Genomic DNA, 19,118 nt, shown 5'->3' with positions numbered 1-19,118 from the left:
CTGTTCTATTTTCCTACATTTTGTTAATGTAAAATAATATAATATATTGCCATATTTGCATTTAGCCTGTATATCAAGTATCCTGCCAAATGTAGGCCAATTTATTTATTTGTGAATCCATCTATAGCTAAACCAAATATGCCCATGGTGACCTATCTGACTGCATACTGCCTAATACTACTACTAAAACAGTCCATTTTCTCTTCCACAAAACCCAACATAGGCTAATCAAGGATATATGTTTTATACTTTTAGTTTTTATTTGAAATATCTGCATTGATGGGGCAGTAGGCAAACGTTAGGCCTACTTTCGCTTTTGCACTTCAGCTTGTATTGATTGTAAACAAACAAGCATCGTGGAAGCCTGGAGTTGTCAGTAGCGTTCTACCTTTGAATAAAATGGGAGTATTACGGGAGGCTACTTTGTGTGCGGTTAAGCTACAGCTATATTTTGCATATTGCAGCCAATACGTCAACTGGGCTAAAAGGCATGTTAGGTTACCTTTCCTTCTCTCACTGCATTCTCAGAATCTCATCCTGTTCCTCCTATATCCAAGGAATTCGGTGGATAGAAGAACTAATTTCTTCAATCTTTGCATCTTGGCTGGCTAGTCTAACTTTCCGCTTTTTCTGCGCGCTCTTGGATTTGAAGCGACTACTAGCGAGTCACAACGCGAAACTGCTAACGTTGATGGGAGGTGTAGTTTTTATGCTGCATTCGCGACGTGATTCTATGGTTTGCACCAGTAATGTTTCTCAATGTTGCGGTGTATTTTGTAGACAGACATTGACATGGTTAGAAGTCATTCGCACCAGTGCGGCTAAATATTTTTTTGCACTCGCACGGCATCATTTTTACTCGCATGTGCGAGTGAAATGGGCGCACTGTAGAGCCCTGGAATTGGCTAAACAAGTCACATGGCTGATAAACAGAGAACAGGTGGGTCAGTTAACAGGTAATTAAGCAGGAAAATCACAGCAAAGGAATCACAAGATTTGGTGACCTCTAAAAAAGTCCATAATCGTAACAATAATAAAGGGGAAAGTGTGAGAGGTGGGAAAGGAAGAAAGAAAGAGAGGCAAAGAAATACAAAATGAAGCGGCCAGGTTAAGATGGCAGAGAGGGCAGCAGGTGGGAGACAAGGAGGAAGAGAAGGGGAGACCTACTGAAGGATTTCTTCACAATGATTTCAAAGGAGCTGAAGTGCACCAGCATGGAGGCTGACAGATGATGTGTGGAACACTGGCCGAACCGCTTAACTGATGAGGCCCTTTCTCTCCGTGATAACCACGATAACCATAACCAATGATAACCATAGTGGCATAATACTACCGATTGCTAAGCATTTGCTACTACCGGTATATAACATTCCAGTTACAATTGTGTGTGATCCTGTTTGTCAGATTTCACAGCCTTCAGTACTTTGAGTGCATTTGTGTTACGTGAGACCCAGTTAATCTATGATACCTTGTGTACAGTACATTGTGTTGTCTTTGCTGCACAATTCATAAGCTTTGATTCTCCGTGGCATCATGAGTCTGTGTGTCTCAAGACAGTCACTAGCCTTATTCTTTTTCATCATGAGTCTGTGTGTCTCAAGACAGTCACTAGCCTTATTCTTTTTCATCATGACTCTGCGTCTCAAGACAGTCACTGGCCTTATTCTTTTTCCTTTATTGTTTGGCTGATTTGTTTATAATAAGAAGTGTTTCAAAATGCACAAATGCACCTCTACATCAGCACTTTTTATACCCCCCCCCCCTCCTCCCCTCCCAAACACACATACACAGATACACACTCTCTCCACGACTCACCTTTGTCTCTAACTGATATCTTCTGAATCTCAGGCAGAAGGAAGCTGTAGACCAGCTCAGCGACAATCTCCTCGGACTGCAGAACGCTGCGTCTGCCAGAGCACAGGACACATCATAGACGTTCAGGGACATTAGACATCTACATCATTATGTATCTCCACACTTCATTGGTAGACTTCCGAGGGCCCTGACATTTAAAACGAGACATTGAGAACTTTGAAAAAGCACTGGTAGTTTACTTACAAGACGATTTATACAGACAGTATCTTCCGCGAAGTTTAGCGTTTGCAGCCATCTTGAATTTAGTCACAATAAGTCGGCGGCGAGTAAAGAATGAACAGGTATGATTAGGGATCAGATTCCAAAAATAATTCCGTGGAAATGCATGGATTCCAGTTGCTGCTACTGGAAGAAACTAGAATCCATGCATTTCCACTGAATTATTTTTGGAATCTGAACTTCGGGAAGTCTACCAATGAAGTGTGGAGATACATTGAGCCTCGTAAATGGTGTAAAACAGTGATTTATTTGCATGGCTAGCCCGATGCGAAAGCACCACCATTGAAAAAGCTGTTGGTAGCATCGGCTAACTAGCCAGATTTTGGAGTGCAGGGGACAAGCCGAGATGGGCTATGAGACATACGTTCACACTTGGTATCATGTTTCAACACACTTTAGGTCAATATCACACCGGAATTCTCCTTTAAGAAGCGTTTGAACAGAAAGGCTTTAAGAAGCATGAATGTTTGAACAGAAAGGCTTTAAGAAGCATAAGAGTGTTTGAACAGAAAGGCTTTAAGAAGCATGAGTGTTTGAACAGAACGGCTTTAAGAAGCATGAGTGTTTGAACAGAAAGTGAGTGTTTGAACAGAAAGGCTTTAAGAAGCATGCGTGTTTGAACAGAAAGGCTTTAGGAAGCATGAGTGTTTGAACAGAACGGCTTTAAGAAGCATGAGTGTTTGAACAGAACGGCTTTAAGAAGCATGAGTGTTTGAACAGAACGGCTTTAAGAAGCATGAGTGTTTGAACAGAACGGTGGATGACAAAGGTAGGTGGGACAAAAAGCAAACATCTATGTAGACGGTAGGTGCAGAAGGATGAAGAACATCATACGACTAAGGAATCAGAAGAATCAGATCAATTTATTGCTGAAATAATATAATGACTTCTCTCAGAACATTCATCAAATTGTTATAACTCTATTCTAAATAAAGTTAAAACAAATCTAGTTTTGCACCTTTCTGGTCAGCCCGTTAAGTGTAAGTGCAACATAATAATGAGCCTGGCCCATGCTATTATTGAAACAGAATAGCTAAAATAACAGTGATCAGACTGAAAGGACTCCAAAGTGCCCAGTCAGTGGGGAGTCTTTAAAGTAAGTGCACTGCTTCAGATTAGCAGAAAGGCTTAATTAGTGGTAGGTAGATTGGAGTGGCAGTAATGTTATTTCTGCAAAGGCGTTCTATTGACGACAAGATGTTGATTAGGGTCTCTTATTACACGGCTCTTTATAATGCTGCAGAATGCTCCATTCACTTGAATGGGCCTTCCTAACGTTCGGTGGTCTGCTAATTTTCAATAACAGACCGTTGCTAAGTATAACAGACCGCTGTCAAGGAAAATGGGCTTTGTGCTTCTATTTCACGTCTTTCATAACACTACGCAAGGACTGGAACTTCATTCAAAAGTGAAAGCAGACGGTTGATCAGCTGTGTTCTAAAGAATGTTTGATTCAAGTTTAGCATACGTGCTGTTGTCGAACTATTTGTTTCTCACCAAAAGCCTAGATGAAACGGTAACAAATAGGCTATAGCCTAGGCTATGTAGGCTAAAGAGTCACATCGTGGAGAGTTTATTGTTTCGTTTTGGCAAGTAGCCGTGTAATAAGCGGGATAATGTATAGAACGCCGGTCATTATTGGGAAAATAAGTCCCTTCAGGGCGGAACAAGACACCTCTGCGCGTTGGGGTCCGGTTCGCCCTGTCGGGACTTATTTTCCCAATAATGACCGGCGTTCTATACATTATCCCTTACTTCCTGTTTGAGGCCGGCCAGTCTGTGTATGGTTAACCGACATTGCTAGGGCAAGCAACAGGGTGATGGCCAGGATAGAGCCCCTAGTATAATAGACCTCTGGAGTTTGCCTCCAAAAATGCCCTAAAGCTGCCATCTTTGCCATTATAAGGAGATAAATAAAAGGAGCAGCTTTGAGGCCTTTTTGTCCATAGGTCTATATGGACTTAAATATCTACATCTTGTTAGATCTTCTTCTCTAAAATGACTTGAACTACAGATTGCAATGTAGAGTAGAGTGAAGTGAGTGAAGTTAAGTTACTTTAATTGAGTAAAAAGAACATATTGTTGGAAGTAGGGCTATTTTGAAAGTCTTTTTTTATAGAAGATTTTCTGATTGCAGCTTCTGAAACTTGAATATTGTTATATTTTCTCATCTACGACAGTGAGTGAACTAAATATTTTTTAACATAAAACGGAACAAAGCATATGAGGACTTAAACTTAGGGTTTGGATAACAGTGATTGACATGTGTCACTATAGTTTCACATTTTATCAGTAAAAAACTGGTCGCTTAATCGAGACATTAAAGCTGGCAACTTTAATTAAAATTTTGTTGCACAGATGAGTGTGCAGACTTTTCTATTATTGCTTAGATTTATTGACTATGAAATTAATTATTAGTTGGAGCCATTAGTTGGAGCCCAAGTTGGAAGCACGGGGTTCGTGTGTGGCATTAACATTGGGTGTGTATGTGTGTGTGTGTGTGTGTGTGTGTGTGTGTGTGTGTGTGTGTGTTTGTGTGTGTGTGTTTGTGTGTGTGTGTTTATGTGTGTGTTGTGTGTGTGTGTGTGTGTGTGTGTGTGTGTGTGTGTGTGTGTGTGTGTGTGTGTGTGTGTGTGTGTGTGTGTGTGCATGCGCGTGTGTGCAGGTATCTTGGCGTTCGCAGCGTGTGTGTGTGTGTGTGTCTGTGTGTGTGCGTGTGTGTGTGTGTGTGTGTGTGTGTGTGTGTGTGTGTGTGTGCGGTACTGGTGGTACTGATATTGGGTGCGTGAGGTGTATGTCACATACAGTATGTGTGTGTGTAGTGCTGATGTTGGGTGCATGTGTATGTAATACTGATACTGGGTGTGTGAGGTGTGTGTATGTGTGTATGTGTGTGTGTGTGTGTGTGTGGCATACGTCTCTTCCATGGCGTAGGCAACATTGTTGACCTCCTCGGCCAGCCTCTGCACTTCCTCTCGTGCCTGGGCGTCAGCCGTCTGCTCCACTGTGCCCAGGATGATGTCCTCCAGATACAGGTCCACCGTGTCCTGGTGCACCTTCACCACCTGGCCACACAGTAATATCACACACAGTAAAAGCCTTAACAATTTAAAGTGATAAATAATAGTAATAAAAAAAATAAGGTTTAATTTGAATACCTCCATGCCTCTACATATTCAGCTCTTCAGTGGCAGAGTAGTTTCAACACTTAATCAAATTAGACCGTAGAAAAGTCAAAATAATGTTGAAATCAACTCTTAAGGGTCTATTATGATGGTCAAAAGCGCAGCGCAAAGCGTATTCTCATCACAACACAAAGCGTATTCCTGTTGTACAAGAGTTTTTCCCCATGCCCGTCTCTTTTATTGAGCAATGCGCTCAGGGGTGTGGCAATTAACGACCTAAGGTGGGGTCTGGCGCATTATCTAAAAATCGCTCTTACACCATCTAAAAAGCATTACACCACTGACCAAGAAAAACCTCGTTTATAGTGAAAGGTGCATGAAGCACAGCTGCCACGAGATATAAGCAGCAACTCCTCTGCAGGATTAATGTCCTTTTTATTCAGTCATTCGAACATTATTGGGGTAAGTGTTTCTCTTTTCAGGCTATGTATTCAATGGTAACCCATTGTTAGTCAATAGTGAAAGTAAAACTGTTTTTTCCATGGTGAAGTTATGTAGTTACACTTTGCCTTTGAATTCAAACAATAGACAGCGCAGATGGGTGTAGGCTAGCCTGATGAGCCAGACCCACATCAAGATGTAGGGTCTGGGGACTCACCGTTCGCAGTGCTCAGTCCGAGGGGCGGGATAATCTGTTGTCTTTCAAATTCTCTCTGCACGCAATAGGATAGCGCTACAACTCATGAGTCCCATGCGTTTTCCCACCAGTGGAGCTAGTTGGCTAGTTCAAACTCTTGCCAACTTAAAAAAAGATTAACTTGGGTCACGCTGTTCGCCAAAAGCCGCATCCATCTTCTTTGTTTTCAAGTAGCAGGGAATTCACGCCAAACCATTGCAACTCTGCCATCAATCATTATGTTAAGGCCGCCTACTGACTCTATACACAATGTGATTGGGCATATCGAAGCTTAAAGGAACCATATGTAAGATTGTGGCCAAAACTGGTACTGCAATCACCTTTACTGTAGAGTGGTGTACCCCCACCCCCTCCCCCTCCCCCGACTCGAGGTTGCCAACCCGGATGCCGAAACACTACTGACTTCGTGATTAGTAGATAGGTAGAGGGTGGCGCATCAGGCCAAAACACAACATGACATGACAAAACACAACATCAACATCAGTTGAGGGCTGCAACTTCACTTTTTAAATGACAATATCCTGGCCGGACTACTGTTGTCAGTGATATAAGTATTTGAAATGAACATGATTTCTTAATGTCTAGTGACATGGTCTAGGGCCATTTTATGATTAATTGAAATACATTTCTTACATACGGTTCCTTTAATTTTTCCAGCTTGCAAGCCAATGGAGAGTTGCTAGACTACCCGGGCAGAAAATTAAATTTGCTGCAGCTAGGGTGCGTCTAGATTTCTAGGCTAGGTGTAGGCTATCTACTAGGTTTTAGTAAAGCATTGTTTAGTGGAATACCTGTTCCATATGGTCTCGCGTGCAAGCAGATTCCTTCAAATGCGCCGGTGACCATCAAAATACCAAATTTGAAGTCGTGCTACTTGCTGTTAAAGGGAATGAAAGATGTCACTCTCTTGGTTTAAAGGATGTCACGCCCAAAACACACCCATGACTGATTAAGAAACATAAGACCAACCTTTTTACGCTAGGCTACGACGTTTTATATCAAATCCACCCCCAATGTGGACTGGACAAACCCCGAAAATTGTTTAAGCTATTCGCCAGTGACCATGCGTTTTAGATCGCCAAAATATAGCCCTTAAAAGAGTTATTTCAACACTGTCAATTTTATTGTGCAAAACAGGAGGCACACAGAGGTCACACAGAGGTCATACACTGCACCGGAGGGGAACTGTGGAACAGGACTGACCCAAACCACATGAATGCAGACAATACCCATAAGGCAGGTCCCCAGATGTAAGGTGCGGACGTGTGTAAATCAGTTTTTTATAAGGCTCGGAACATCTAATATAACAGACATTTTAGCTTTGATTTATTAAACATCATAAAACTATCTAAGGTGCTTAGCAATAATCCTGTCCATCCATAGTATATTCTTTCACCAGTGTCTCAGACCAGACGTAGTACACCTTTTGGCCTAATCCTTCAGATCAAACCATCTCCTACATGCAATTATGTATGGCTTATGCCGGCTTAAGGGCAGAACATCAATATACTTTTCACCCTTCAAAGAATCAAGTCATATTACAGTACACCATATATTGAAGGGACAAAACATCAGGCTGGGGGATGCAGGGCTTGCTCAACCCAAGATTTTTTTAGTAGTGCAAGGCAAGCAATGGCAAACAAACACACTAAGGTTGTTAGAGTGCTGGCTACAATCTAAGAACAAACAACTGAAATGAATGCGGTAGCGACAGATGGCAATTTATCATGGCAATGGCAACCCATTGTTACTGTGTGAAACTCGGATAAACAAACCAGACATGATTAGAAATACATTATTGAAAATGGCAGCTGACAGCATATCAAAGCAGGTTTTGAGGACATATTTGAGGAAATAAACTCCTTCCTGTCGTTTCCTAAGGAGTTGTTCGAGCTGATGACCGAGTCAGTTGTGGCTGGATTGTCATTGGCTCATCTGCATTAGAAGGGTGGTGCTTAGCAACAGGTCAATTATCCTTCAAGCAGTTATTTTAATGTATGTGTACATTTATTCAAAGGAAAACAGGGGAAAAGAAAGAAAGAAAGAGCAAAAAAGAGAGAAAGTGAAAAAAGACAGTAAGTCAGAAAGGAAGGAAAAGTATGTATGTGCTTCTAAAATTTCCAGGTACCCAAGCACATTTGAATGTTCTTTTTGTGCTTGTGACACAAGAAAACACACAAACAGTGAGCCCAAGAACAAGAGATGAATAAGATAACAGTTCAAATTACTTTTAGATGACTGTTTAGGACCTTGTCTGAGTTGTAGGTGCCTTGATTCCTAATATTGACAGTGCTTTTTTAATACAGTACTTGTGACCCTGCCACAAACACACTCACACACACACACACACACACACACACACACACAAACACACACACACATATACTCTCTCACACACACACACACACACACACACACACACACACACACACACACACACATGCACACACTCACACACACACACACACATACCGATAAGGCCGTCGGCACACGTCTGCACCTGTTTGAAGATGTGGTCCTCCTCGCGGCGCCTCCTCTCCTCCAGCTGGCGTCGGCCACTCTCCTCGGCCTCGCGCATGCGCCTCCTCCTCTCGGCCAGTAGCGTGAGGGCGTGCAGACGCCGCTCCTCCTGCAGACGCACCAGCTCCTTGGACAGGAAGTCCAGCATGTCCACCAGCACTGCCCCCGATACCCCAGCCTCGTAAGCCTCCAACTGGGACACCTGGTGAGGACACGGGTGGGCAGGGTCAAAGGTTAAATAGTTCCACCATAGTAGTATTATCATCATGTATTTTTGTGACAATGTATTTTTTAATAACAGGCTTTGGTAGCTGTTGCGGTTATCACTAAGTTATCATACATGATCTTAATCATAATCTGATAATGATACCATTGGAAGCATCTTGCTGTATTACAAAGAATGAGTTACTGTTAGTGATTAGTATTGCTGTAAGTATTTTTTTTTTTCTAAAGGTTTCGTAAGGCTCTTTGGACAAACGAAGCTGTCCAACACCATCAACATAAACAAAGCCTACAAAATGGCAAACATACTGAACATACTGTATGCAGAACAGGATATTAAATATATATTATATGTTCCCAGTAGTGTAGTTCTAGCATGTCCTAGAGCAGTGTTTCCCAAACCTTTTTTCTGGGGACCCACTTTTTAAAAATGACAGACCATCGCGACCCATATTGTTTTAGGCCACAGATTCTCAAACTTTTCAATTGCATATAGCACATAACTCAAGTCGTTATATTAGCCTATTTCTGGAGGTTTCTTTGGAAAGTTGAATCCGCATTTTTCTCTGGAGTTAAACATTTGCTTGTTTGCAGGCCTTATACTAAGGCTGTGTATTGATGTTGTGACAAGTTTTGTTGTAAGAATGTGAAATGAATAAATATCAGAACAAGAGGCTTTTGTGCAATAGCCAAAAGATGCACCTTTACTGTAGCCTAGTATAGTTTGCAAGTGGAAAACGAGAAAAAATAATAGCTTTTAAACTGTCAATTTAAATTGTAGCCTAATATAATGCACTGCTGTGCGTGTCCGAAATAATAAGGAATGTGAGGAAGTTGCTATGTCTAGTACACGGATGTCTGCTTGACAGCACCAAAACTAGATTTTAATCAGTCAACGGAAGCAGCTGTCCGTTAATGTTTGTGCTGATTCATGTCCCTTGCATTTTGCAACTGCGAGGTCCGTGGCAGGCGCCCCACAGAAATTTTATATTTTGTGAGTGAGATGCACGCTGTCCCCGCTGCGACGCATTCGTCCCCAGTTTCAGAGCTATTCTAAGTGCAAAATTGCACAGAGGGCCATGACTGTGGTAAACAAACTATATCCTAATAGAAAACTGATAGCTTTTCTGGTTAAATGGTATAAGCTAGGCCTATTAGACAACATAAATTGTGCTGGCGACCCAAATAAAATCTCCCATCCACCGTGGGTCGCGACCCAGTCTTTGGGAACCAATGTCCTAAAGGACTACTGAAGAGAGAGAGAGAGAGAGAGAGAGAGAGAGAGACAGAGACAGAGACTGATAAATCTAACAAGAGGCTGTCCGTTTGTGTAATAATCAATAGCCTCTTCACTTCCAAGATATGTTTTTGTAAGAAAGCAGTACATATTGTGTAAATGTGTTGTTAGAAGGTCTCCTGTCCACAGTGCATCTATTCATAGTGAGAAATAGCAATAAACGTCTACTGCCAACATATGGTCACGCAGGCTGAAACTAAAGCAGAAAAATGGATTTTCAATTAGATAACATCTGTTTCACCATCTAGGTTGTCAGGCAACAGCTCTTTACAAAACTAGACAATCAGTGTGACCTTGTTTGAGCACACAAAATGCCAAACATGACATGTTCTGAGCAGAATGTCTGTTACATGTACCCTACTTCATCTCATGCACAAGACACAAGAACACAGGATGTCAATCCTCTATGCAGCATGTTAACCTGACTGTGGGTAGACTATGCTTTAAAACACATCGTCGATCATAAGACTGTGGCTACAATGATCTGGCCATATTTTATCAGTGTTTAAGAAACACAATGTAGTTCTTTTTAATAATGTTAATTCTGCACTGAATTCTAATACAGAGAAAATAATCTTTTATCAATGTGCACCTGTTACACCTACTGTATGTCACTGGTAGCAGGCTATATGGCCATCTGAATCTTTGCACAACGGTGCTCTTAAAAGAACACATCATCTACTGTACCCCAGAGTGGGATAAGGACACATAGCGTTCTTTCTTCTCTTCTCTGTGCGTGCACTAACTCAGTCCAACACCCGGGTTATTGCACGCACAGAGAAGAGACGGCTAATAAGCTGTTCCGCCAAAAAAAGTCGCCGTGTTCCTGTAAGGAAACCATGGGACGTCACTGTGTGTGCTAAGACTAACAACTGCTCCTTCACACCAATTACAGCTTGTGAAGTTAGCTGCATTGGTGCATTAGAGGGAAGAGGTCTTTGTACGGCGTGTCTGAGTCTGAGTATGCCCTCCTGGGGCCGACTGTAATGAGCAGTACGTATCAAACCCAGCTACATTGAGAGAAATAATGAGGGGACAATACATCTGAGCCTTGGGGTCTGATGTCTGTCTGACCAGGGGCAAGACGACACAGGTCATTAGACCAGGGTTGACAGCAAGGGTAGCTTCTAGTCTGAGGCATCTCTGGCCTCTTGACAGTGACAGTGGATCTCTTTCACTCTATTTCTTATCCTGCTATTCCTTCTATCTCTCTCTGTTCCTGCTGGCTAATTTCTCTTCACAAATGCATCTCACTCTCACTCTTAACTGCCTTAATGACATAAAGAGTTGGATGGCTGCAAATTTCTTACAATTAAATGAAAAGAAAACAGAGATAATTATTTTTGGTCCACTCAGCTCTGTTTCTAAGATAAGAAATGCACTTGGGCCACTGGCTGTAAATTGCCACAGTGAGGTCAGAAATCTAGGTGTTTTCCTAGATTCCTCTTTGAATTTCAATAAGCAAGTCAATAGTGTGGTAAAGGGAAGCTTTTTTTCAACTAAGACAAATAGCTAAATTAAAGCCCTGGCTCTCATATACTGACTTAGAACTGTAATCCATGCTTTTGTTACATCTAGGCTGGACCATTGTAACTGTATCTGTATATATCTGTATTTAGGTCTGAACCAATCTGCAGCAGCTAGGCTTCTTACTGGAACAAAGAAACATATGCACATACTGTAAGTCCTGTGCTGGCCCAACTCCATTTGTTACCTGTCAAATACAGAATTCATTTTAAAGTTTTACTTTTTGTTTTCAAAGCCCTAAATGGAATGGCACCACAGTATATCTGTGACCTTTTAAGTCCATATTGTCCTTCTAGGAGACTGAGGTCTTCCTCACAACTTCTTCTATCAGTCCCAAATGCAACCCTAAAAACTAAAGGTGATAGGGCTTTTTCTGTTGCTGCCCCTAGACTCTCCCTATAATCTCCCTATAGAAATTAAGTCCTGTCACACCATCAGTAGTTTTAAATCATATTTAAAGACCCATCTATTTTCTTTGGCCTATAATGTCCATTAATTTCTCCCCTTGTTTGGTTTTATTTATTTATTTTTTTTATCTTATTTCTATATTTTATATTTTATTTTATATTATCTGGCATCTTTAACTTTACCCTACATCTTTCTCTAGGCCTATAGTAGTAGTCGTTTCAGTAACCATCTGTCATGAGCTCTCTCTCTGCCTGGTAACACGCGCTGATTGAAGTCTGATGACCTCCACCTGTTCCTGCTCTGCTCTGCCTCACCCTCGTTTACCTACCAGCTGCACTGCATTCACCACTCATCATGCCCTGTATATAAAGCCTTTGCTTTTCAGTCCACACTTTGTCAGATCGTCTGCAACCAGCACCAGTTACCTGCCTGTTTTGGAAAACCTCTGACTCTTTTGCCTGTGATCCCGGACCAGCTTTCGACTACTTCTGTGTTCTCCAGCCCGGTAATCTTGACCTGCCTTCCGTCCCTCTTCTCATTATACCGCCTAGTCCTTGACTGTACTGCTACTTCATTTCAATTGCTGTTGTTGTGTGTGTGTGTGTTTCCCCAGGACTTCCCGGATCATCCAGCTCCTGCCATCGCTGTTCGGCTACTGGGGAACACACACACGCAGACTCTTGAACTCCTGTACCCCGAACCCTGAAACCCCCTTAACCCCCAACCCTTAAATAAACTTTTGAACGTGACGCTTTTGTGGTCCTCGTCCCTGTTTGGTTTCTGACACCATATGTTTTTTTTTTTTTATCTACAATCATAATCTGTTTTATTATTATTATTATTATTTATTATTATTATTATTATTATTATTATTATTATGTATTTTCATTTATTTATTTTTTTGTCATTTATGTCATTATTTTTGTTTTTATTACTGTATTTGTTTTTATTTCTGAGCACCTTGGGTCAATTACATTGTGTTTAAGTGTGCTATATAAATAAATCTGAATAAATTACCTCTGCAGGAGAATGGGAACAGAACTGAAGTGGACCTCCCACTCAAAACCTGTAGAGGTCTCAGTCACTGTAGAGCTGACACTGCATCACAACAACACCACTAAACTGCTCCAGCCGAGATCATTCAAGGCAGACTCTTCTGGAGATTCAGAGAGCCCAGAACATAGAGTACTGGTCCAGTCTGAAACTACAGGGAACGTTGGCAAAACTGCCCTGTGCCGACAACTCTGTGTCACACACCATCTACTACAATGCCACTATCGGAGAGGAGATCATTACCTACTTGAAAGCCTGCCTTCAGGTTCTCCCCACAAAGTACAACCTAGCACTGTGGTTACCCTCCATCCATTCACCCCTCTGCATGCTGCATTAACCCCCCCCCCTCCACATCTGGAGTCAGTAGCCCACATCAAAAACAGCTATAGCTATAAAATATTTGAAGTGTCATGTGCTTTTGACCTATTGATGGAGGATACTGTACAAAAACTCTTAATTACCAGCCTTTGATTTCTGAGAATTTAGGATACAAATGGCAGCTCATTGTGTTTGGTAGCCTAGGTCATGTACATAGGTTGGTGGTCCGTGGACTTTGCATTGGGGGACTATATAAAACTAAGGCCAAGCAGCCAGAAAAGTACTGTTCCAGATCCGCAGTTATAGGAAGCATGTTTATTTGGAAGAGACAATGTTTCCTATACCCTTGAACCTAAACTCATGATAGATTGCTGAACTGCTTTAATCTACTGGATTATTCAGAAGATTTGATTCCTAATGTAACTTGACTTGTAAAGTGTAATCAAATAAAGTATTTGAAATGTGTGTGTGTGTGTGTGTGTGTGTGTGTGCGCGCACTTATGTAAGTGTGTGTGTGTATGTGTGAGAGACTCTTGGTACCTTGTTGCAGTGGAGGTCTCTCTGGGTCTGCAGGGTGTGTGTATGTGTGAGAGACTCTTGGTACCTTGTTGCAGTGAAGTTCTCTCTGGGTCTGCAGGGTGTGTGTATGTGTGAGAGACTCTTGGTAACTTGTTGCAGTGGAGTTCTCTCTGGGTCTGCAGAGTGTGTGTATGTGTGAGAGACTCTTGGTACCTTGTTGCAGTGGAGTTCTCTCTGGGTCTGCAGGGTGGCCATGAGGTGTTTCTCCTCCTTGAGCAGCTCCTGTTCCTCCCGCTGGAGAGCGTGTGTGGTGCGCAGGTCCTGGATCAGCTCAAGGCGCCTCTCTTTCCCCTCAAACATCTGTGGTGTGGACACACACACACACACACACACACCGCACGCACATACAACCAGACACACACACACACACACACACAACCAGATACACACACACACACACACACACACACACACACACACACACACACACACACACACACACACACACACACACACACAGACACACAGACAATCAAACAAACAGATGCACAACAAACACATGCACAACACATATACAAGTGCACACACACACACATTCGCGCATACAGCCACAAACACACACACACACACACACAGATAAATCACATTGCAGTACTTTGGAGAGGAAAGGAATTGACTGTCTCTGACATTTCAGCACTGACAATGAGCCACCAACTCCCCCAAGCATATCCTAAGACTGACATTAAACATGTTTATTTTGCTGTTAATCGCTGCGGACAGAATGACAGAAATAGGTGCGCACACACACACATACACACACACACACACACACCGCACGCACATACAACCAGACACACACACACACACAACCAGATACACACACACACACACACACACACACAGACACACACACAGACACACAGACAATCAAACAAACAGATGCACAACAAACACATGCACAACACATATACAAGTGCACACACACACACACATTCGCGCATACAGCCACAAACACACACACACACACACACACACACACACACACACACAGATAAATCACATTGCAGTACTTTGGAGAGGAAAGGAATTGCCTGTCTCTGACATTTCAGCACTGACAATGAGCCACCAACTCCTGCGCATATCCTAAGACTGACATTAAACATGTTTACTTGCTGTTAATCGCCGTGACAGAATGACAGAAATAGGTGCGCACACACACACACACACACACACACACACACACAGCACAGCACAGCACAGCACAGAATGAAAGCAAGGTTAAACTTCAAGTCCTCCAAAGCATCCTTCTCCAATCTGCTCCATTATCTCCATTTGCACCTGCTGTATATCACCAGTCACCACTGCCATTAATTGCTCTCAGTCATCAATAATGTATAGTCAGTGACCTGAGGCACTCTCTGATCATGTCCCTATCTGACAGAGTTAAAAGAGTGCACACACACACATCAGAGTGACAGGAGAAAGAGTATGTGAGTTAACACCTGAGTGATGTGTTTTCTACTGAAAGGTCAGGAGTACGTTTGTGCCTGTTCTAGGGAGTGGCAGTTAGCTGTTAAACAGAAAAGAGGTGGGGGGGGTCACACCTGATTCTGAATGGACCGGCCTCGAAGCAACTTCTGCAGGAGGATGACAGCCAGCTCTTTCTCCTCATCTCCCTGCAGGGATCACAACATACACAAACAAACAAACACACATACAAATATACTCATTAATGGTTTTGCACAGACACACTTACACATATAGACCAATTCACATACCTTTACTGTGATTTCTGTAACAATATAAGACAGAAAGCCTTATCACAAATAACGTATCAGTGTGAAAATAACACAAAGCAAAATTACCATCCTAAAACATATGCAGTGCTGGCTTACCAGCATTATCAGCTCAGAGAACAATTATAGCTACGCAAACTACGAAGGACTTTCAACCAACAGGATTTGAGTTGATGTGCAGATGTTAATCATTTATGGCACCTACTTTTATACAAGTGAATTGTAATAATACTTTAATAATGAGCAAATAACGTTTAACACAACATTTGGCAGTGGTGAACGTTCATGGTGAACATGTTTTCTTTGAACAGTTAAATTTGAACGATTTGGTGTTAACATTCCATTGTAACGGTAACTGCATTGTTGCCTTCGTCAAACTCATGTCCATTTCCACTGTATGTTCGGAGAACTACCTCCTTAGACTGTTTGCGATCGCTGAAAACTCAAGGCTAATGGAAAACGTTCGCCTATGTTTAAGAATTTGAACGCACCTCTGGATTTGAGGTTTGCCAGTGTCCATGTGAGTATTGCGAACATGTTTAACTGTCTGTTTAGATATTCAAAGCATATTGTCAGTACCACAGTAATTCATTTAACCAACCAATAAAGCTGGAAAACTGATAAGTGAAATTCGGAGGTTTTGAAGTGTTCTGTGAGAGTTGCTGTGATTGGCTGGTGGAGGCTGGTCTAGGCGTTTACCTCAGGCGGAGCCTCCACCACGGGGCTGGCGGGTCGGTCCACTGGCTTCTCCTTCTTATAGAGGAAACGCAGAGGCTTCTTCTCCTCCCCCCGCTCCTTCTCCTCCTTCAGAGCCTGAGGAAGAGAGAAAGAGAGAGAGAGAGAGGTGAGTAAGGAGGGGGGAGAACAGAGGGAGGGAGGGAGGGAGAGAGAGAGAGAGAGAGAGAGGAGAGAGAGGTGAGTAAGGAGGGGGGGGAACAGAGGGAGGGAGGGAGGGAGAGAGAGAGAGAGAGGTGATGGGGAGGAGGGAACAGGAGGGAGGGAGGAGAGAGAGAGGGTGGAGAGTAAGGAGGGAGGTGAGTGATGGGAGGGAGGGGAACAGAGGGAGGAGGGAGGGAGAGAGAGAGAGAGGAGAAGGAGGGGGAGAACAGAGGGAGGGGAGGGAGGAGAGAGAGAGAGAGAGAGTAAGGAGGGGGAGAATAGAGGAGGGAGGGAGGAGAGAGAGAGAGAGAGAGAGAGAGGGGAGTAAGGAGGGGAGAACAGAGGAGGGAGGAGGGAGAGAGAGAGAGAGAGAGAGAGGTGAGTAAGGAGGGGGGAGAACAGAGGGAGGGAGGGAGGAGAGAGAGAGAGAGAGAGAGAGGTGAGTAAGGAGGGGGGGAGAACAGAGGGAGGGAGGAGGAGAGAGAGAGAGAGAGAGAGAGGTGAGTAAGGAGGGGGGAGAACAGAGGGAGGGAGGGAGGGAGAGAGAGAGAGAGAGAGAGGAGAAGGAGGGGGAGAACAGAGGAGGGAGGGAGGAGAGAGAGAGAGAGAGAGAGAGAGGTGGAGTAAGGAGGGGAGAACAGAGGGAGGAGGAGGAGAGAGAGAGAGAGAGAGAGAGAGAGGAGGTGAGTAAGAGGGGAGAAATAGAGGGAGGAGGGAGGGAGAGAGAGAGAGAGAGGGGAGTAAGGAGGGGGAGAACAGAGGGAGGGAGGGAGGGAGAGAGAGAGAGAGAGAGAGAGAGGTGAGTAAGGAGGGGGGAGAACAGAGGGAGGGAGGGAGGGAGAGAGAGAGAGAGAGAGAGAGAGGTGAGTAAGGAGGGGGAGAACAGAGGAGGGAGGGAGGGAGAGAGAGAGAGAGAGAGAGAGGTGAGTAAGGAGGGGGGAGAACAGAGGGAGGGAGGGAGGGAGAGAGAGAGAGAGAGAGAGAGGAGTAAGGAGGGGGGAGAACAGAGGGAGGGAGGGAGGGAGAGAGAGAGAGAGAGAGAGAGAGGTGAGTAAGGAGGGGGGAGAACAGAGGGAGGGAGGAGGGAGAGAGAGAGAGAGAGAGAGAGGAGTAAGGAGGGGGAGAACAGAGGGGGGGAGGGGGAGAGAGAGAGAGAGAGAGAGAGAGGAGTAAGGAGGGGGAGAACAGAGGAGGAGGGAGGAGAGAGAGAGAGAGAGAGAGGAGTAAGGAGGGGGAGAATAGAGGGGAGGGAGGAGGAGAGAGAGAGAGAGAGAGAGAGGAGTAAGGAGGGGGAGAACAGAGGGAGGGAGGGAGGAGAGAGAGAGAGAGAGAGAGAGGTGAGTAAGGAGGGGGGAGAACAGAGGGAGGGAGGGAGAGAAACAAAGAACCAGAGTGATGGGCAGAGATAAAGAAAGAGTAAGGCAGAGAGGAAGAGGGAGAGAGAGAAAAGGAGAGAGAGAGAGAGGAAGAGGGAGAGAGAGAAAAGGAGAGAGAGAGAGAGGAAGAGGGAGAGAGAAAAGGAGAGAGAGAAAAGGGCCTTCAGTCATAATGAAAGTAGATGTGAAACAATGAGAGAACTCACATATTAGTTCTTTAATGAAATGCTGTCACTGAGCCTAACAATGAGAGAACTCACATATTAGTTCTTTAATGAAATGCTGTCACTGAGCCTAACAATGAGAGAACTCACACATTTGTTCTTTAATTGAGCCCACATGTCTTTCCTGTGGTTCAAGAGGCCAACTACAGAGGACCAAACAGTTTCACAAAAATAGGAATTGGAAAATTGTTCAAATTTGTTCAGACATTTCTCACGCCTGATGTCGCCACATCCATTGATTATAGTGGAGGCTAATTGCTGCAGCATATATGCTCTTCTCCAGTTGGGCATCCGGTGTAGTTTGGCTGTAACAGCACTTTCTCAAGCAAAGGAGCTCTGGCCTACTTTCACTACCATTGCAGACAACCTCCGCACCAACTCCCACCACTGCTACTGCTGCTGGTGCTCCTTCAGGGTTTAGTCTAATAAGTGCCTCCTCAAGAGAAAAACACTAGCTTAGGTACAGGCTCCTCATGGTAAGAGAAAACATAGCTTGAAATTTCAGGCTCCTCACGGTGAGAAAACACTGAAACAGGTACAGGCTCCTCATGGTAAGAGAAAAACACTAGCTTAGGTACAGGCTTAACAGCAGGGTTCGAGATGATTCAGCCTTTTCATGCCACTCCAGCTCAGCAAGGGCATTCATTTCAGCTGTGGCTTTTGTACATTTCATCCATCATTTACGTAAAGTGCATTGCCCTCCAAGAGACTTCTTTTAAACTTTCTAAAAAAAAAAAAAATGGAAGCACCTTTGAAACAGTAGCCATGTTTACATGGACATTTTTTGTCATTCCAATTAAATTATTTCGAAAAATGTGTGCCGTCTGTTTACATGGAGTACACTCTATTCCGATCAGGTGCTCTCAAGTGCTTTAGAATATTTTATCGGAAAAACCATTGTTGCCTACTTTTCCTTGAGAGAATACAGCAGGTAATCCGATTGACCGTATCCATGGCTGTACGTATGGCTGTTCAATCGGAATAGAAACGGAATACACCACCTTTAACCAAATTTCCCTCACGGGATCAAAAGAGTATATATACTTATATTTATACTATACCT

The 19,118-nt window shown here is 43.4% G+C and overlaps 1 protein-coding gene across 1 annotated transcript in view; it reads right to left on the bottom strand.

The window, feature by feature from the left end:
- The window catches only part of cfap91 (cilia and flagella associated protein 91), a 33,430-nt gene that overhangs the window by 1,626 nt on the left and 12,686 nt on the right, over positions 1-19,118 (bottom strand). Inside the window, 6 exon segments of the mRNA XM_048239526.1 lie at positions 1,816-1,907; positions 5,011-5,159; positions 8,417-8,638; positions 13,994-14,140; positions 15,385-15,456; positions 16,276-16,389. Of these exon segments, the coding sequence (XP_048095483.1) occupies positions 1,816-1,907; positions 5,011-5,159; positions 8,417-8,638; positions 13,994-14,140; positions 15,385-15,456; positions 16,276-16,389 (796 nt within the window).

Source organism: Alosa alosa, chromosome 3 (genome assembly GCF_017589495.1).
Source record: "Alosa alosa isolate M-15738 ecotype Scorff River chromosome 3, AALO_Geno_1.1, whole genome shotgun sequence".
Classification (NCBI taxonomy): domain Eukaryota; kingdom Metazoa; phylum Chordata; class Actinopteri; order Clupeiformes; family Clupeidae; genus Alosa; species Alosa alosa.
Note: the sequence above shows the minus strand (reverse complement) of the source record. Positions and strands in the feature narration are given on the sequence as shown.